This window comes from Alligator sinensis, unplaced genomic scaffold (assembly GCF_000455745.1).
Source record: "Alligator sinensis unplaced genomic scaffold, ASM45574v1 scaffold65_2, whole genome shotgun sequence".
NCBI classification, from domain to species: domain Eukaryota; kingdom Metazoa; phylum Chordata; order Crocodylia; family Alligatoridae; genus Alligator; species Alligator sinensis.
This window is the reverse complement of record NW_005842071.1, coordinates 1,322,464-1,344,182: the sequence shown is the minus strand read 5'-3', so window position 1 is coordinate 1,344,182 and position 21,719 is coordinate 1,322,464. Positions and strand designations below refer to the sequence as shown.

General features: G+C 41.6%; 1 protein-coding gene across 4 annotated transcripts in view; it reads right to left on the bottom strand.

Moving 5' to 3' along the window:
• The window catches only part of MET (MET proto-oncogene, receptor tyrosine kinase), a 128,422-nt gene that overhangs the window by 42,815 nt on the left and 63,888 nt on the right, over positions 1 to 21,719 (bottom strand). For all 4 annotated transcript variants that reach the window (XM_025204163.1, XM_025204164.1, XM_025204165.1 and 1 more), the window contains exons 4-8: positions 17,922 to 18,056; positions 15,066 to 15,239; positions 2,889 to 3,049; positions 1,585 to 1,687; positions 1,218 to 1,354 (exon numbers count right to left, since the gene is read on the bottom strand). In XM_025204163.1, the coding sequence (XP_025059948.1) occupies positions 1,218 to 1,354; positions 1,585 to 1,687; positions 2,889 to 3,049; positions 15,066 to 15,239; positions 17,922 to 18,056 (710 nt within the window). The remainder of the gene's footprint in view (positions 1 to 1,217; positions 1,355 to 1,584; positions 1,688 to 2,888; positions 3,050 to 15,065; positions 15,240 to 17,921; positions 18,057 to 21,719) is intronic.

The window sequence follows — 21,719 nt, the reverse complement described above, 5'->3', positions numbered from 1 at the left end:
TCATCTTTACACTACTGTCTCTTCTCTAGAAAGGTAGGAGACCTAGGTTTATGTTGTTTTTCAAAGGAGGCAGAGTGAGGATTTGCAAAAAATGTTCCCACTTCCCAGCTGAGTGCCCTTAACAATGAGCTATTGGGCAAAATGATTTACAAATACCAGCCAGCTCCAAAAAGTCTGTCTTTTCCCTAATCCAGTACATGTGCTTGGAGATCATCTACTGAATTAGGCTCCATGGTAAACATAGGCAAGGAACACCTGGGGTAAGAAGGTGCCATAGTTTAGGTGTGAGGCCAGGCTTTGAGCACTGTGGTTATGTACATGTCCCCCAGCAGACATGTAGACACCTAGGAACTTAAGATATCTCTGGTGTTAGATGGCTCCTGAACTGAGTTTTTGAGCATCACAGTGGTGCCTAAAGTTTAGAATTAGGCACCTCAGTCTTGCAGCTATAGAGATCTTAAATGACTTGTCTAAGAGAAGACAAGAAATCAGAGAGCCCAGGGGCAAAATTCACATCCTGATTCTGAGTTCTGTACTTTTAACTAGCTGTCTTTGTTCCTTCATGCTCTCCACAAGTGTGAAATGTTGCCTGTAGGACTCTGTGGAACCATGAAGAGACTCAAAACGTAGACCAATTGCAGGACATCGGGAAACCTGCCTAATCACCTTCTAAGGCACCTAAGCAAGACTTGCATAGAATTTTGGCATTTGCATTACAAAAAAACAATACAAACTGAGCTCACTGAATGGTTAACAAAACCACTTAAGCACCTAGATTTAGTAAGTGCCTTGACATGGGTCTGTATCCACTCAGAAGCAATTCAGGCCAGTCATTTCAGTACTTCTTTTCTGAATTAGCTCTGTTGCAATTCAGATCAGTTTGGGAAGGCCTCCCACTTTTCAGCTGAAGCTAGCCAATGGGCAACCAAGATTACAAGATTCCTGGGGCCAGAAAAGCAAGAAAAGAAACTACTTTGGCCAAGTGGTTAGGGCACTCTAGGAGAAGAAAATAGGACTGAATTCTAGCCCTATCACTGACATTATTTCTGTTTTTTAAACCAAAGATTAGCAAAAATAAAAATACGTCAATACTGCTGGCAGCAAGGGCAAGAACACATACCATGCCAGTATTAGGGCTCCTTAACTTTCCATGCCACAAGTATTTAATCAAACCCAATTCTTTATCAAAAGCAAATACTCTCTTGTGAGTACACTACCTTTTTAAGGTGCATTGTTTCCCACCAATAAGAATCCTCCTGTTTTTTCCAGTGTTTAGGTATTTCCCAGCTACAGTTAATAATGTTCCACCAGACTTGGGACCATAGGTAGGAGAGATATGTGTTATGACCGGATTCTGAGGGGTAAAAATAAGAATTTAGCTTGTTAAATTGTTTCAAGATCTTAAAAACATATTTAAAAAATCCTAACACATTTCACATTCTGAGGCAAAAAATACAGATAAAAAGAGCACAGAAATTGGCATACAGGATTGCACATATGGCCTGTCTACTCCAGTAACCTGCCTCCTGTCTTAATGAATAACGAGGTTAATTCTGGTGCTAAAATTGTAATCATAATGCTTACCACATAGGAAAATGTATTGAATAGGGATGTGCCATGTCCACTTGAAACACTGCTGGATATATTCAAACTTGTGCTATTTGCAGCAGCAACACTGCACTCCAGCCTTTAAAAATGAAAATCAAGATGATATTAATTTTTTTCTGGCTTGATTAAAGAAGGGCATCCATATTAACTCAAAATAATAAATCTTCCCAAGTCACAAATGCTTTAAAAATAATGAGTTGAATGACCTGTGATTCCTTATCATCATGCCAAATTTCATACCACTGTAATGTTTGCATTTAGCCAGAAAAAGAAATGCTTGATATATGAAACATACACTGAAAACACTGAGTATGTGAGTGAAAAAACAAATGTCTCTATTCATATAAAAATCCTTTTGTTTTTAAAATTTTCCTTAGTGCTTAATTTTCTCAGACAACAGAATCATGAAAAGTCGCATATTACTGAGAAAATGAATGAACATATTACCCAGGAATGAATTATACATATATATGGTCTCACAGGTAGTCTATTCTTTCTCCTTAAATTCTTTGCCTGCCATAATAAACTTTTAAGGAGACTATCAATGTCATGATAGTGCAGTCCCTGTCTTAGAGGAAAGAGGGTAATTTCTTGCCCTGCATTTCTAGCTTCTGTTGCTCTATGGGAACAGAGAAGAAAGTGATTAAGTAAGACCCATGTGGACAGTGACTCTCAGTTGAGAAAGAATGTTCATAGCATTTGTGAGGTCCTCAAAGTGCCAAATGGCATCACATCTATCTCATTTCTACAGAGTTTAAGCCTTCCATCCTCATGCCATTGTTAGCATCTGAGGAACAGGAAAGGTACAGCTGTGAGTCTCCAGCCAACTGATGACAGCTATGTCTGTATCCCCTTGTTATCTCCCAGAAGCTTCACAAATTTGAGAGACAGAGATGACAAAACTGAGCCTGAGGGATCCTGACCAAGGGAATGTATCATTTTCTGGGATTTCACTAACTGGAACAAGCCGAACTACCCAAGAATCCTTTTACTCCTGCCAAGTAACACAAATGAGGACCAAAAGCTAATGGACAATCATAATAAAGACTACTGAAGAAAAGCTCAACATTTACTAGAACACTGAACCTTCAGCATGTTCCCAAACAGATTATACTACATGAGAAGCTTGTCAAATAGGAATACTGATATTTATTGTTACTGTATTATTTTTCTGTATGAAACCTGAGAATTAAGGAATGCCAGATGCTTCACTTAACAAGTAGAGATTACAAGAGAGATTTACAGGTTATAGGATTACAAAACATTTTAGGTGCTCTTACTTGTTTTTGTTGCTAGCTTTTTCTTCCAAAGGACAAAGCTTCCCTCCAATAAGAATTTCTGTATGTTTTAAGTTAAGTCTATTATTTCTGCTGAATCCAAAGTCCCATCCACATAATGTTAGCTTTGTCCCACCTTCTAATGGAGCACTGCTTGGAAATATCTATAAGAAAAGAAATATATACATAAATACATACACACACACACTATATATATATATATTTGGAATAACAGAGACTTGGTGGGATAGCTTCCATGACTGGAGCACTGTTATGGATAGGTACAAACTGTTCAGGAAGGGCAGGCAGTGGAGAAGAGGAGGAGGAGTTGTACTTTGCGTAAAAGAGCCATATGATTGCTCAGAGCTCCAGTATGAAACTGGTGATAGGTCTGTTGAAAGTCTCTGGGTTAGGGTCAGAGGGGAGAGCAACAAGGGTGATATCATGGTGGGTGTTTGCTACAGACCAACAGACCAGGAGGAAGTGGTGGATGAGGCTTTCTTCAAACAGCTAGTGGAAATTTCCCGATCACAAGCCCTGGTTCTCATGAGGGGCTTCAACCACTCTGATGTCTGCTAGGATCATGGGTAATTGGTGCCTCCCAAATCTGGGGGGCATCAGCAGGGTATGACCAGGGGGTGGGGAGGATCCCCTAGCAGTTGGTTGCTGGGTGCACCAGTGGCACAGCGGCAGCAGAAGTGCCACTTCTGCTGCTGATGTCCTTCCAACAGAGCCAATTTCAGGGGGGACACGAGTGCTTTCCATGCCTCCCTACCAGCTGGAGCACTCACTCTCAGGGGGGGCACTAGCACTCTCAGGGGGGGCACGTGACCCCCATACCTGTCTACATGTTGCCTATGGCTGGGAGGGCAATACAGCAGTGCACAAGCAATCCGGGAAGGTTTTGGAAAGTGTTGGGGACAACTTCTGGTGCAAGTGCTGGAACGGCCAACTAGGGGCCATGCTCTTCTGGACCTATGGCTCACAAATAGGGAATAGGTGCGGAATGTAGTAGTGGATGGCAACTTGGGTATCCGTGACCACAAGTTCAGGATCCTGAGGAAAGGAAGGATGGAGAGCAGCAGAGTAAGGACCCTGGACAGGGAACTCATGGGCAAGACCCCTTGGGAAGCAAGACTGAGGGGGAGAGGAGTCCAGGAGAGCTGGTTGTATTTCAAAGAAGCCTGATTAAGAGTGCTGGAACAAACCATCCTGATGCGCAGGAAGACTAGTAAGTATGACAGAAGACCAGCTTGGCTTAGCACAGAATTCTCCAGTAAACTAAATCACAAAAAGGAAGCTTATAAGAAGTGGAAACCTGGACAAATAACTAGGGAAGAATATAAGAGCACTGAGAAGTGATGAGCAGGGGTTAAGTCAGGAAGGCCAAAGCGCAATTGGAATTGCAGCTGGCAAGGGATATGAAGGGTAACAAGTAGGGTTTCTATGAGTATGTCAGCAGCAAGAGGAAGATAAGGGAAAGTGTGGGTCCTTTAATGAATAGGGGAGGCACCATGTGACAAAGGATGCAGAAAAGGCTAAAGTGCTTATTGACTTTTTTTGCCTCAGTGTTAACAGGTAAGGTCAGATCCCAGATTTCTGCACTAGGCAGCAGTCTGAGGAGGAAGTGATGAGCAAGCAGTGGTGAAAGAACAGATTAGGGACTACAGGTTTCCCTTCCTTCATGCTGTACATGCATTCCTGGAAAATGATGCATAACTCAAATTTGCATAGAGGAAACCCACTTTACAATGCAACCAATAGGGATATGTTCCAAAATGTTGACTGTACTGACCCCCAGACCCATTTCTACCACTTTTACAAGACAATTTTGGTACTCATCAACAGCAGACACACAAGCACAGGGTACTATCAGAATGGGGATGGCAACTACAGAAACACATGTCATAGACAACAAGCGAGGAACACAGATCCACACAGGAGACTATATTTTGGTGTGGGTCACTCCCACAATGGACCACACAAAGCAGCTGACTGCAGGCTTCCACCACACCAATCACAGAAAAGTGAATTTACCTTGCATATAACCAATTTTTGGTATAAAAAGGGTCATCGCATAAGAGCAAATTTGCACATACAGAACCCACAAAGAGAGGGGAAAACCTGTATTTAGAAAAGCTGGATATATACAAGTCCATGGGGCTGGATGTGATGCATTGGAGGGTGCCAAGGGAGTTGGTTGATGTGATTACAGAGCCACTGGCCATCATCTTTGAAAACCCATGGTGATCAGGAGAGGTCCTGGATGACTGGAAAAGGGAAAACATAGTGCCAATATTTAAGAAAGGGAAAAAGGGGATCTAGGGAATTACAGATCAGTCAGCCTCACCTCAGTCCCTGGAAACATCATGAAGCAGATCCTCAAGGAATCCACTTCTATGCACATGGAGAAAAAGGTGATTAGGAACAGTCAGCATGGATTCACAAAGGGCAAGTCATGCCTGACCAACCTGATTGTCTTCTATGATGAGATGACTGGCTCTGTGGATGTGGGGAGACCAGTGGATGAGGTATACTTTGATTTTATCAAGGCTTTTGATAGTCTCACACATCATTCTCGCAGGCAAGCTAAGGAAGTGTGGGTTGGATGAATGAACTATAAGGTGGATAGAAAACTGTCTGGAACATTAGGCTCAGAGGGTAATAATTAATAGCTCATTGTCTAGTTCACAGCTGGTATCAAGCGGAGAGCCCCAGGGGTCAGTCCTGGGGCCGATTTTGTTCAATATCTTCATCAACAACCTGGAAGATGTCATACAGTGCATCCTCAGCAAGTCCGCAGATGACACCAAGCTGGGGGGAGTAGTAGATATGCTGGAGGGTAGGGCGAGGATTCAGAGCGGCCTAGACAAATTGGAGGATTGGGCCAAAAGGAATCTCATGAGGTTCAACAAGGACAAGTGCAAAGTCCTGCACGTAGGAACAATCCCATGCACCAGTACAGGTTGGGGGCTGACTGACTGGGCAACAGCTCTGCAGAAAATCACCTGGGGGTTACAGCAGACAATAAGCTGAATATGAGTCAGCAGTGTGCCCTTGTTGCCAAGAAGGCTAACGGCATACTGGGCTGCATTGGTAGGTGTATTGCTAGTAATTCAAGGGACGTGATTCTTTTCCTCTAATCAGCACTGGTGAGCCCACATCTGGAGTACTGTGTTCAGTTTTGGGCCCTCCACTACAGAAAGGATTTGGACAAATTGGAGTGAGTCCAGTTGAGGGCAACAAAAATGGTGAGGCGTCTGGAACATATGACTTGTGAGGAAAGACTGAGGGAACTGGGCTTATTTAGTCTAGAAAAGAGAAGACTGAGAGGCGATCTGATAGGGGCCTTCAACTACCTGAATGGTGGTTCAAGAGGATGGAGCTAAACTAGACTCAAGAAGGTCCAGAGGAGGGCCACTCGTATGGTTAGGGGCTTACAGGACAAGCCCTATGAGGGACCTGGACCTACTGAGGGACCTGGACCTCTTCAGCCTCCGCAAATGAAGGCTGAGAGGTGATCTTGTGGCTGCCTACAAATTCCTCAGGGGGATGCAGCAAGGCATCGGAGATGCTCTGTTCACCAGGGCGCCTCTTGGGGTAACAAGGAACAATGGTCACAAACTGACAGAGAGCAGATTTAGGGGAAAGCTCTTTCACAGTAAGGGTGGCCAAAATTTGGAATGGGCTTCTAAAGGAGCTGGTGCTCTCCCCTACCTTGGGGATCTTTAAGAGAAGGCTGGATAGGCATCTGGCTGGGCCCCCTGGGCAGGGGGTTGGACTCGATGATCTGTTGAGGTCCCTTCCGACCCTAGCATCTATGAATCTATGACTCTATGTTCTCAGTGGGGGCAGATGACAGAACAAGGAGCAACGGTCTCAAGTTGCATTAAGGGAAGTTTATGTTAGCTATTAGGAAGAATTTTCACAGCAGGAGAGTTCTAAAACACTGGAACAGTTTACCCAAAGAGGTGGAACCTCCATCCTTGGAGGTTTTTAAGACCTGGCTAGACAAAGTTTTGGCTGGGATGATCTTGTTGGGACTGGTCCTGCTTTGAGCAGGGGGTTGGACTAGATGACCTCCTGATGTTCCTTCCAACCCTAATTTTCTGTGATTCTATTGCGCACGCATGCGTGCGCACGCGCGCACACACACACACACACACACACACACACACACACACACACACACACACGGGCTGTGAGATGCTTCGGTCCCTGATTCAATTCAGCAGAGATTTGGCCTGATTTGGCTGCTGAATCTCCAAATCCGAATCGAATCAGAGGACCCTTTAATCTCACTGAATCAAATTAGAACCCTCCGAATCGACTCAGAGAGATTCAGAAAGATTTGGCGATTAGGACGCAGACAGAGCTTTAAATGTTTTTTCTGCATACCTCAAGGTAGCAGGCAGCTCGTGAATGCTGCGATGGTGGGGCAGATGGAGCATCCTACAGGAGTGCCGGGGGCTCCCCAGTGTGCTCGGCAGCAGACCTGGAAGTGGACCAGAAGCACTTCTGGTCCACTTCCGGGTCCGCTGGGGAGCATGCAGGGGGGCCCCCTACAGCCCCCCCGCTCAGTGACTGGTGCCTCTTGTGTCTGGGGCAGCACCCGGGGTCCCCCCATGGCCGATTGCCAAGCTTAAGGGGTGCAGGGGGCCCCCCTGCGTGCTCTCTGGCAGACCCAGAAGAGGACCAGAAGTACTTCCGGTCCACTTTCGGGTTCGTGGCCAAGCACATGGGGGGCCCTCCCGTGCTCCTGTGTGATGCTCCATCCACCCCCACATCACAGTGTTCATGAGCCATGCTGGTACTTCAAGGTATGTAGAAAAAACATTTTAAGCTGTGTCTATGTCAGAATCGCTGATTCTCCAAATCAGCATTTAATCTTCAGATTCGGATTTGGCCAAATCAAATCAGGGACAGTAATCTGAATCAACTAATCGAATCACTGTCCCCAATTCAGGCTGAATCCAAATTGAATAGGGCCCGCTTTGCACACCACCCAGACACAAACACACACACACACCCAGCAGCATTCCCTCTAAGCTGCACAGCCACACAGGCATGCTCATGCCACACTGCCAGGCATGCCTGCGTGGCCACGCAGCTTAGAGGGAATGGTCTCACCCCCCCGCCTTTGTCTTTGCTTTGCCAGAATATTAGATAGCTTTTTTTTTTTTTTAAATGTGTGAAGGAAAAGAAAAGTTTTACAAAATCATTTCTTCTGGTAGAGTGTAGTATATCATTCATCTTAATTGTTCTTCACCTTACATTCATCACATTATTAGCTTCTTCTGACAGTAGCAATAAGTAACAAAACCTCTACTAGAAAGCTTTGAGGGATAAAGTTTAGGGGCACTGAACAAACCTAGCATTGTAATAGTATTTTTAATCTTCCTGATTTTGTCTTTTACACCCTAATCCAGATATGTTCAACATACAATGTACTTACTTTGTTAAAAGCTGAATACCGCATAGACTAGGAGCTAAAAATGACCATCTATGTTCTTTGTTAGCTTGATAAAAGACAGGTACCCATGCTGATGCAGCTTGAAAGACACCTAAATCAGATATTATCTTGGTAGTCATAAAGTTAATATGACTTCTATTATTCTTTGACTAAATATGTTATGTTTTGTTATATCTAATTCTAAGTTAAAAATAAACTACCTCTCAGCAACAGTGACAATCTAAAAAGGAAATGCTTTTTTCTGTATATTGTAAATTGTGTTGTAAAAAGTAACAATGGTGGGAAAAATGTAGAAACACTATAGAAAATGCACAAAACCCAGTAAACGTGTTCTGCAAAACACTGCCAATAAAAGTCTAAAAGACACTGGTTTTTTAACAATACTGGCTAAGTTTGCAAACTTACCAGTCACTACCAGATAATCAACAGGGAATAAAAGATTTAGCTTATACTTCTGATCCTACTACTTGAATGTCCTAAGCTTAATGCTCTAGTGACAGCAATTTTGCCCCTAAAATCTAATACAATTGTGCCTTTCATAAGCAGTACGTCTTCACGCTCAGCCTGAAAAAAAGGCTTCTTGAGAAATACTTGGTTATTATTTCATCTGGAAATTCAGTAAGACAGGCACATTTGCTTTAAACTCTCCTTCTAGCTATATTTGAAGAATCTCACAAATGAACTACTGTAGGTGAAAGGCTGTTGAGAATTACTTCAAAAGAATTAGGATTATGCCATATATACTATATAGTGAAATTTACTACCCCCATTGGAAACCAGACAACGGGTCTGATCTAAAGCACACTGGAGTCTCTCAGAGTCTTTTCTACTTCAATGAGCTTTGTATCAGGTTGTAAATGAGCAAAGCACAGGGGACTTGGTAGGGGAATAGAATCTTTTCCTCAAATCCTAGACAAGCCAAGAGAGCCCCATGCAGCCACTCAGCACATTATTTGCAGTCAGTCTTTGCCTGCTACTTTAGGGGGGCCATCATGTACTACATACCCCTATAGGTCAGGAGTTCTGAAAATTACAACACTCCTTTATTTCTTCTTTGTTTCTAGCTTTTCAAAGTCCAGACTGACCTTAGGTAACTCCAGGTAACACCTCATGCTTTAGGGATTACAGAAGCCCTAATGAAGACTCAAGTTGTACTGTTGGGGTCAGGTATATTCTGTTTTTTAAACAACAATGCACAGATCTGTAATATTTTAATATCCTTATTTGTATTCAGTCAGCTATCAAATAAGGACATTTAAAAGCAAAGTTTACAAAATCATGCAATATTGTAATCTGTAGGATTTACCTGACCCCTCTTGAATGGCCTTAATCCCCAAAGGAAGGGTATGACACCAGCTATATAGTTCTTGTTAGAGAAGTACATGAATCAAGGGATAAAAAATCTAGTCATTAGATCCTACAAAACAAGTTTAAAAGGTAAGGCTTAGCAGTGGGTAGCAAAGGATACATATAGTTCCTGCTCTTTTACGCTTCTTCACGTTGCATAAAAAGGGCCTGAAAAGAGATTTTATGCGCTTGGTTATTTCTTCTCTGTTCTGTGTATTTAAAACATCTGGAGGATCAAGTCTGGCTTTCCAGGCTTTTTCCTGGAAGACTCTCTTCAGGTGAACTGTAGGCCTTCTGCAGTCTAACACACATTTAACAAACTACTTTTTCACAAACTCTTCACAGAATATTTACATGAAACAGGTATTAACAACAATCAAACAGGAAAACAAGCACTTCTGAAGAATATGAAATCTCTGACTTCTCTAATTTAGTTTCTTAAAAGCCACTATGGAATGCCTGGAAACCTAGTAGGAATAAGAAGAGATTACTTCAGCAGCCTTGATGGATGGCCTTCTGTTGTCCTCAGAAGGTCTTTGTCTTCCATTGCCTTTCCTGGGCTTTTGTTTAGACGTTAAATGAGTAATGAAGCAGAGGTGTAAATTTACTGCCCTGGAAAAAGCTTTAGGGGGAAAGAAGGGATGAGGTGGGGGCAAGTGCTCCTTTGTCACAACTACAGCAGCTCTGTGTCCCTTCAGCCATAGAGAAGCCCACACTGCCTAGCTGCAGGAGTTGGATGCTGGGACACAGAAGGAACAGCCCTGCATCCCCTGGCCCTAGAAGCTGAGCTGGAGCAGCCCCATGCTGCCCAGGCATATGAGGGCCTCACCTGCCTTGAGAATTCAAAGACCCCTGCTGCTCCTGACATGCCCCTGTACCTGGCTCCTATGACCCGAGAGCGCATGTCTACTCCTGCTTGCCTTCTCTTGCTGTGTCCCTGCACCCAGCTCCTATGGCCTGGGAGAGCGAACGTCTGTATGTGCTGTTAGGCGACACCAGAGGTTGATGCCCCTCTCAGCTCCTAGATATGCTACTGTGATAAAGTGATATTTATTCAAAGGGCTTAAAATTTAGTCTCTCTTTTCTTTTCTATTTTATTTGCTGCTGCTAAGCACACCATATTTGAGTTAAATGCCCCATTAATTATTGGAAGAAAATATCTGTTTATTAAGATTCAGCAGCCTTATTCCTTTAATGAAGGGACAAGAAAACTCACAATATACTTTTGAAATCTCCAGTAACTCCTCTAATTTAAACAGGGAACAAAAGCCCAACATTCCTAAGAGGAGGCACCTCAAAACCATTTTAAAAACAATGACAGCAAAAAAAAAATAAAAATATCAGGCTTTCTTCATATATACTAAAGAAACAAAAAATGATAAAAGTCTGTATTTTCTCCTTTGCAGTTCACCTTTTAAAGTGACCTGAATTCCACAGAAGCACTACTGCAATTTGTTCCATTACCAAGTTATATCTGATGAGACCCATCCAAGTCTCCCAGCTTTACTTTAGTTCTGTCTGTTCAGGCTGACAAAAGTGCACTTCTTTGCTGGCATAAGCAATAATTGCAAAGTATTTCAATAGGGAAACTGTGCCAAACTGGCAGAGTTGAGAATTAAAAGAAACTTTGTCTATGAGAATTGGACTTGTTTGTCCTACCAATTTTGTTCTAAAATGCTGGAAGTATCGTATGTTTCTGTGTCACACGGTGGAGAGATTCCTTCTGTTTTTAATATACAGAGAAATATCTAGAAAGAAGCAGCGTTAAGTGCAAGAGTCCTGGAGAGACTTCTCCAGCTGGGAAAATGGTCACTGTGACCCAAAGCTTTAGTGACAGGGGTGAAATATTTAAAGCAAAAGAAACAACTGGAACATCAACCACACTCCAGAATAATGTTGGACTCCTTTACCTTTCTCCACATGGAGAAAATTCCTCGGTCATTTTTTTTCACTGAATAATGCACTACAAATATGCTGGGAAAATTTTGCTTCAGGGCCTGCTCCAAAGCTCCCTGAAGTCAACAAAAAGGGAGCTCCAAAGCTCCCTGACTTCAATGGGCTTTGGATCAGCATTTCTTGCATCTACTACAGGTTAAATTTATCATATAACACATTTTAAACAACCAGTCCCTCTGAAATCTTTCATATATTTTGAGGGATTTTAGGACTGAATTTCAGATTTTGTGCAAAACAGGTTTTACTCCATTTGTTAGGAACAAAACATGCTTGTCTCTTGTATTTTATACACACAGGTTTAAAGATATATCAGAAAATGATGAATAATCTGTTTTATATATTTTTCAGTAATCATGCTAAATGTCATGGTCTAGTAGAGCATGAAATCTGCCTTAACAGCTAGCAACCAGAAGGGATTTAAGTTCTCAGCCGCATTATTTTCCTTGCAACCATCTAGAAACAAGTCTCACAAACTTTTGCATGCTGTAATTCAAAACGTGAAGAGATTCAGTTTAAATTCCAGTGTTGCCACAGATCCATGAATATCACAGTTTTTAAAAATAATATATACCTATCTGGCCACAAAGCACTAACTTATAAATAAGAAAAATTTTGAGGGGCCTGATGCTTTTTATTCTCCTTAAATTTCTAAGGGTCCACTCCTGCAGTCCTCCCTCACACTGAGAAATACTTCCTCAGCAGAGTAGTTCTACTGACTTCTGAAGAATTCCTCTCATGAGTAAGCACTTCTTAATGTAAGGACTGAAGAGCTGTGCTCTAAAGGAGTGGCTTTAAAAACTGCGGTGCACACACAATTCTGATTGCAATCAGAGAGAGCTCAGCACATTGCTCAGCACACGGAAAATCAGGACCTATGCAATATGGAGCTTTAAAAACCTTCTGCAATGCATGGAATTATACATAATTTTTATTGCTGTTACTGTATGTGAAGGACTTTAATATTTGCTGCTTACATCTGAGTACTGGGGAGAACAAAGCAAGCTGCGCAGTATAGCTTTGAACAGTTTGGCCTTATAAAAACATCACATTTTTTAAAAAAAGCATATAAGGCCTCATTTTCCATTGCTTCATATAGATTTTAAAGCCAGGAGGGACCACTTGGTCATGTATTCAGAAAGTGACTGTGAAACAGTCACATTCTGATTTAGTAAAATCTTATACCTATTTTGCACAGGTGTCAATGCCTAAACAAGGCAATGTGAATGTGGTAAATCAACGTCAATAATTTTGGTATCTGCAACTCTAGTAAAAATATAAATAAGAAAAAAAAAGCCTTCTGAAAGGTTTTTACAAGTTATTAACACAACTCCAAATTCAGATTTCAGCAGTTTTGCTTGGATATTGTTTGCAGGGTTGCAGCAAATGAAACCATCTACCTGGTTTAAGGAAAATATTATCTAATTGAGAACGTCTCTCTCTCCCTCCAAGCTGAGCCTTTCAAAGTTTCATCCCTATTTATAAGTTCTTATTCCTTTGTGGACATCTGAATTTTAATACCACATAGTAGAATCTAGATAGCTGTAAGAAAAAGGATATAAGTGCTACAAATAAGTACTACAATTGTTCTCCCCTACATCCATTTACTAGTACATTAACTGTTCCATAAAACTAGACCTTCATAATTATGTCACACTTAAAACAAAATGATTTGGTTAAATGCACAGTCAGCCAGTACAAATCTTGCATTAGCCATAGCTAAATGAAAACAGCAATGAGCTAGTGGGCTTATTGCTTATCTGTGTAATTTTCCTCTTCCACACTTTTTATCATTTATGGGCCTTCTACAGCTGAGAGCAGCCTTCAACTGTCATTTTTTGCAGGGGCAGATATATAGACGCTGTCCTGCCCAAACACCATGAATGAGGTAATCAGCCCTATGGGAATGATGCTCAGGAAGTAATCAAGGTACAGGAGACACGTAAAAATGCACCCAAAGATACTGTCTAGGCTGACAGCTCTATTACAGAGAACTTAGTTAAGAGAAAGAGGCCACCTCGTCAAACCAAAGCTGATCCTTTTCTTTCCTATCAGTGCCACAAACCAGCAATGACTGGGGATACGGGAGGGAAGGGAAGAGGGAGTCAAACCATGAAATAATCACAAGAGAGAGGTAGCTTCAGCTGATGTGGGCAGAAACCTGCATCCTCCCCGTTTCCCCCCAGGGAAGCTTTGAGATGTTATTTCCCTCCCCCTCACCAGGTGACGGTGATATATATTTTTTTAACTACAAGCAGATTAGCTGAAACTTGTCCAACTCCACCTTCTGTTTTTTGAAGATCCAGGGTTATTGCAGGGCCCCTCTACATGTGCAGGTAAAGTGCAATGGGCTCTAATGTGTGATCCACATAATCGTGCCACCTGCCATGCCACACATGCCTGGCAGGAGTCATGATTGTAGGATTGCACATGAGATCCCATTGCGCCTTATTGCTGGACTCCCTCCATACCAGCAAGAAGCAAACTTTGGAAGCCCCCCTCAGCTGAGGAGCTCCAAGCCCCCGGGGTTTCACACACCCTTGGGGCAGCTGTGCTGCCCAGCTGCCAGGATCCAGCTGGGTTCTGGTACCCAGCATCTGCAGCTGCAGGACTCTGGGTCCCTGTGTTGCTGGGACCCAGATTTGGCTGTTGGTGCTGAGAGTCTCCTTAGTTGCCGGACTCCTAGCCCCAGCTGGGCATGATGCCCTGCTGTGGCTGGGAGTCCCCCACCTGACAGGACTCCCAGCCACAGGGGAGACCCTGCTACACATGCAAGTTAAAGCTCAATAGCAACCAGCTATGAAGCCAGTACGCATTTCTGAAATCTAATTTTATAGCTGGTTGGAGGTTTTTATGGCACAATAGCTACTTTGCACATGTAGCTGGTCTCAAGGTAACTGTGCAATTAACCAGTTAATTGCATGATACCTATAAAATGAAGAGGGGGCTTCAGAAGTCCCCTGAGGGGAAGAAGGGGATAGTGAATGCTTTATTTATTAGAATGAAGGAAAGTAGACTTTTCTAGTTGGTTGTGTTCCTCTCCCTCAACTGTCTTATGTGTCATTTTTGCTCATAAGCCTGTGAGCTCCAGGTTAGCCTCATATAGCTCCAAACAATACATTGTCACCCATTCTAGTACTGTTATATCACAATATAACTATAAAACAGCAGCAGCAAGTAAACAATAGCAATGAGACCTTTTTCTTACATGCTGGCTTTCCAACTTCTCAGCTTGAAAAGCTGGGGGGGATTTGTAGCAGGAGGGAGGCAGGCCACTAAATTAGTATCTTCAGATTTCCAGAACTTAGAGACTTCACAAGGGCTGAGGTATATTCTAATGGTTAGTAACATTTGAAATAGTGCTAGCATTCTTATTTCAGATATGTACTTGAGAAACAGATAGTTACCTCATAAACTCTAGGCAAACATGTCTCCTGGGTCCACACCCCTTTCACACACTCCTGGGGCCTCACACACTGATCACTGCACCATCCACATTGCATGAAAGTAGGTGCAGAGAGACACTGGCTGCAGGATTTAAAGTGATCACAGCCTGGTCCATTGAGTGGAATCTTGGTTATCTATTGATAAGAAAATGATACATAGATTTTTATAAATATGTTGCAAAGAGATCTCCATATGTATGCAAAATATTGTGATATTACTGGGCATATTACTGTCCTAATGTAGCTTAGTTTAGTAATTAGGAGATCTGATAAGTAATTTAACTGGCACATTCCTAAACTCACTAGGAAAAAACGTCAGAGGCATGCTGATAATATCACTCCAAACACTGTTATTTACGGGATTGGAATTGGCAAAGAAGGTTGTTGCTACAAAAGACCATGCCTCTCTGAACCAGTTAGTTTCTAATGTGGACATGCATACATTTGCAACCCTTTCAAAATGGGAACCTTTCAAAAGGGCAGTGTTCTAATTACTGTGTATGAACGAGCTGAGAACGATTCAGAAATAGAACCGCTCCAAATTTAACTCTGGATGAAGCACATAATAATCAGAACCTGTCAGCCGCTGCCCTTTTGAAATATTTTCCGTCTGAAAGGGTTCCAAATTGTGTGTCCACGCCTGCCATCCTGCCCTACCTTCTGGGCTGATTGACCTGGACAGAACTTCAGCAAAACACTTGTTTTCTACTCTAAACTCTGTATGAAGCGCCATATTAAAACAAAAAAGATTTAGGCATATACAATATGATTTTGGCAGATGTTATGCACATATTTATCCAAAATTGTGCTCTAAAGAACACCTCCTCTGTGGCTACCTAGCTTTAGAGTTGCCTAAAACTCACAAGTCACAATTCATAAGGCCACAAGGACAGCAAAATTAGAGAAACCAAAACTCCAGTTAAGACAGGGGAGTCCTGGATTCCAGTCCTGATTCCCAGGATTATTATGGGTTTTTGCTCCAAAGCTGTTTAACATAAAATACAGAAAAAGTGATGGAAGCACAGACCAGAACTTATGACTCCCCATTCCAAGTTAAGTGTCTTGACCACTGGGCTGCAGGTTCATGACCCACTTTGCTTGCTCATTTCCTGGCCTCCTAAATCTTGCATTCTTTTTTGCACAGTGACACAGTTTCAACCAAAACAGTGGAGACTGCCTCCTCTAACCTCGGCAATAGCCTTTGGGTAGCTTTTTGAGAGGATGCTTTGAATTCCCTCCAGATCTCTTACCTCCTGCAAAAGTATTGTAAGCACCAGGCTGTTATGTAAAAGATGGGTGGCCACTCCAATGCCCACTCAATATTTGAAAAGAAAATAATGACTCCTGCTCTGTTGTTTGAAAGAAAAATGGTAGCTCAGAGGAAGACTCTGGATCCCCAGTGGATGGAAATGCCTGACTGCAGCCCAGACTCGGGTGTTTCTCTGAAGAGGAAATGCAAGTTTACACTCATTCCAGTGCTTAGTGTTTTCTACTGGCTAAGTCTTGGTGTTTCTCCACTCAGCATCTGGATTCATGTATTTTTGTCTGAAGTACTTAACTCTTTCCACATACTCTATAGGGCAGTGTTTCCCAACCTTTTTCAGCCCAAGGCACACTTACATTAATAAAAATTTTCCACAGCACACCTGTTAAACCATTCCTCCACCTCATACCTATTGTAGCTCATTGCTATGACAAAATTCTGCGGCACACCTGTTCATTTCTGATGGCACACTTTTGTGCCGCAGCACACTGGTTGGTAAACACTGCTATAGGAAGCCTGCCTCTAGGGCCAGATAAGTTACAGTTAGGCATTGCAGTGCCTGACTTCTAGTCACCTAAGGCTTTATTGGATTCAGGCCTAACTTACTGGAAAAGTCATTGAACTTCAATGACCCTCAGTTTACTCAACGGTAAAACGCAGGCAATTCTTACTTCACATGTAAGAATGTCAGACTTAAATCTGTAACACACGTTAAGCAGAAATGCTCCATAAATGCTAGCTGTTTACACCTGTCATAAATGCATAGTTGTTACATTATACATTTAAACTTCTTTTTGGATGTATTTTATTTTAAGGTTACATTTATAACTAGTTCTTAAAAAAAATCGGTAAATGATTAGAAGTTTTAATTAGCACTTTATTACATTTTTATGGACTGTAATACAATTCAAAAGGTTAAGGGACTATTTATAACTGTAGCTAATGATCATCTAAAAACTTTCTTTGTGCTTAGAACCATCAATAACACATACTACTCACAAGAGTAAAATATTATAGCATCTATAGATAATCTATTAACCGCTTATGAACTATTTATAAATGTAACCTTAGTATTAACTGTGGACCCAATTTTAAACAGACACTAACACACACACACGTGCAAATGCATTCATGCACAAACACACGCTCACATGCACATACCTATACACAGCCCATTTAAATATATTCCGATACAAGTCAAAAAAAGCCAGGAAGTTCTAAACACCATTCTTTCTTTAAGCCATTGTGTGTTTTTCTTTACAAGAGCTTGAATTAAGGACAGGGTGTCAACTTTAAATTTGCAAATTTCCTGGCTTTTGTCAGTTTGTATCATGATTCTCACATTATTTTACTGTTTTAATATTCATTTGCTTTTTTTTTAAATATTAAAAAAATACACTTGAGGAAACATAAAATACCCAAATGATTAGACAGGCTGCAAAGGATGTAAAGCATGAAAATTTAAAATATCGTTCTGACTAACTACTTTTGTAAGGCTGTTGTTATGCATGCAGGTTTACATAGCACGAGTGCTTAGGTTAGGAACTACTTACCTTCCTTCCAGTTACTACCAGGGTAGAACCATCTGCTACTAATGAATGTTCAATAATAACTTGTGGAGAGACTGGGTGGGAGTCTAGGCGAAAACTCACATATGGTGCTGTAGGTTCTGAACGGGAAATCACTATCTGAAAAAGAAATAAATTATTTAAATCAACAGGCTGTATGTGACTTGTCTATATACTGCCCAGTGCTTCCACCATACCACTATTTCTCCATGTTGTAGTAAAAGGGCTAACCCATGCTACTACACTAATTACTTTAAAACCCATTGTGAACTGATTAAACCCTTATACAAATTGCTTAAACATAGTAAAATCATGAGTTTCTGAAAGACATCTGAAGTATATTTCATGTATTACATTACGTAGGAACCATCCTTGCTTTATAATCCTTGAATTTCAGGTGTTTATAAATCAACTGTAAAAATCCAGTATTTAATGCATCAGTCTCACTGCATTTAAAAGAATTGTCATTTCATTAGCAACGTGGATTTAAAAGAACGTTAAACCAGTGTTTTTTTCTTTAAAAATGATTTGTTCTATATATTATTTATTTATACATTTGGAATCAATTTTGTATGCCTGTTAAACTTCAACATATTGTTAAATATTTTGCTGCATAGAAACAATGCCATTAAAACAAATGTGAAAATAGTATGTACAGAACAGAAAAGAAAAAAGCAAGGATTTCATTGTCATCATCATTTCTCTACTGTTTCAGGTGTGACATCATGTTACAGAAAGAATAAGAAACAGTCACTGATTTGAGATATGAGGATCTTATTGTTTATAGCTATAATTCCCAAGCAAATAGTCCATAGTGGTCTCTGAGCCCATTGTAAATAGTCCACAATTGACCTGTGGATAACACAGGGTCCTGTGCATTTTCATAGTGGTTTCAGCCAAGTTTCATGATGAGGTTACATCATGGTCTGTGAGAAAGGTTGAGTGTTGACAGTGATCCAGAAAGTTTGCGAATTTAGTGGTATAAGGGATTAATCAGTTCAATGAGGATATATTTGCATAGGAAGCTATGAAAGAATTTCCGAAGTTTAAAAAGGAGGCAGGCACTCTGAGTACGTCGCAGAGGTAGGTAAGATCTTCCCAGAATAAGACTACATGTGGATTTGAGGTTTGACTCCCTCCACCAGACTCATGCCCATTTGTCTTTATTCTTTATTTCTGATCTGGTGCCAGGCAGCTACAGGTACAGTGTTAATTACAGGGTAGTAATTAACTACTGTAATTTAGGTATGTAGGTGGCTAAAGATGTGGATAGTAAGGTCTTCATAAGAACTTAAGTACCTAATTCCTACTGATTCAATGGAATTAAGCTATTGAGTGCCTCCGAATGTTCTATTACGAACCTCTGCCCCGATCCTGTGAACAGTTATATCCGCAATGCACGGTGCTAGCTATATGAATTAATACAAGCTCTGCTCTGGACAATTAAACATGGCCATATTGCTTCCAGTGCCTGAAATAGTTTACTAAGAGTGCTCAGATAGCTCTACACTCACTGGATTGTACCATACAGGTATACTGTTAGTTACTTCAGTGCAATGAGTAACCCCATTGATTTCGATGGGACAAGTCACAGTAGCAAACTTCAAAACCATAATTAAATAAGAGTTGAATTAAAATGTAATGACATGATGCTAGGAGGGCTGAGAGTTGTTTACACAAAGAACAACTAGGAAGTTGCTCATTTTCCAAAAAGTTATACTGTGTTTTATTTAAGAGATTCAGAATATCAGAGAGAAAGTAAGATTAATTGGATTTCATTGTTTAAAACAGTTAATTAAAAATAATTTAAAATGTCTTTGTTTAAAACAATCATGGAAACAGCTAATGTACAACACATTTACTTTTTGCCTGCAATAAAGTTTTTTTAATTGCTAAACTAATATTAAGTGAACCAGGACACTGGTTTATAGAATTTCATTGGCTTTCCACACTGCCAATGTCTTTCAGTAACATGGCTGACCCCAAAACCAGGCTTAGAAATGCCTATTTGCTGTAATTCAAAACTTAAATAAAATATATGCCCAGATAACTCATGGTGATAAGTGCTTCACACCCTGTGGATGTCTAGGCTTCAGAGCTGCAAGAAAAAAAAGCAGGTTTCCTTTAAGATAAACATCTTTTTTTGGTAATGCGTTACTATCCTGGTTTGCTTCATAGCACAGAAAAATGCAGTTCTTAGAAATCAATAAGGTTTGATCATTTTTTGGTGACAGAGAACGATGATCTTTGATACAGTATATTAGGGGATTAGCTCTATTTCTATATTCAAGATGAAGAAAAAAATAGAATGAACTGCAAAACTGTATGGACAAGCTTGATTAATGCTGCTTTATGAGGAGAGGTAGCACCACAGCTGCAAATACCTTTTTAGTTGATCATTAGCCGTGTCTCCTCTTGAATGCCCACTGCTATAAAATGCTAAGAATTCTTTTCTATCATTAATCCAGGCTTCCTCTTATTGCCAAACATTCTTTCTGATTGAGCAACAGTGTTAACCCTTTAAATACTTCAGGGTTATATCTGTTAGGCAATGCAAAAAATATAGATTCCATTTCTTTGATTCTAGATAACTATTTGGAACATAATAGACTCAACAATCTATATTTTGTGAGAATAATATCTGTATCACCTGCTGTCAGCCTCAGTAAATGGCTTATGACATGGTGATGTGGATTAGGCTTGCAGGAGTTATAATCAGCTCCCCCCGTTAAGCTATGTAGATCTCTACAAGCAGTCTACAATCAACAGTAACAGGCATACTAGGAGTCCGTGGGCACGTCCACACATACAGGCACATGAGCTTGCAGCAGCTCAAATAGGAGCAGCACAAATTTGAGCCGGGGATTTCTGCCTCAGTGCATGTGCCCAGACATACACTTTGGTGTGAGTCAAGTTGTGCCACTTGGGGCAAAATACCCCTGCCCAGCTCCTCCTGGATCTGCAGCCACAGGTGCTGGCCCCAGCAGTATAAAAACCTGCCCTGGTGAGCAACTCAGGGCTACTTGCCCTCAGTAGCTTCTAAGGCCTGGCCACTTGGTATCTGGGGACACTACCCCTTGTGTCAGCTGGACTGCTGAAGCAGCCTCAACCTGGAGTGGCCCCTGCACCCTCTACCCACTGCAGCAGTCTGGCAGTGGGGGCTGCTGTCTGGCTGTGACTTGCTGCCACCTGCGGCAGCACCCACCCCCTTGGACCTGTGGCCCCAAGGCTGCGCCACTGCCAGACTTGGATGGGGTGCCCCCGCTCTGCCATCTGGGCAGCTATTGCCCAGAATATATGCTTCTTGTGGTGGCCCACTTTGAACTGTCAAAGTGTGTCTTCTTGGCCCCAAATGGCCAAGAGGTCAGCCAGCTTGTCTGCCCTCCAGCTGGGTCCCCAGTCCTGGTCCTGGACAGGCTCCTCTACATGGGTCTCGCCACTTGTCTCACCAGCAGAGATCCTGGTGTTCCCTGTTTATGAATTGCAAATACTTTGATAAGAAACCCAAATTCTCTCATTAAAATATCCATAAGTGTTCTCCAGCTATTAAAATGAAATGCCACCATATATAGAGAGATCAGTTGGGCAATTTTTACTGATATATCTACAAGTGTAAAACAATTTGGAAGGGGGGTTGGGGAAGTTTGTTGGTGGGTGTAGGAGTTGTGGGAGTATGGGGCTTGTATGGGGGTTTGGAGTTTGTGGCTGGTTATGTGGGTGAGGGGTTTGTGGGGGTGGCTTGGGGATGTGGGTGGATTGTGGGGGGAATATGGGTGTGGAGGG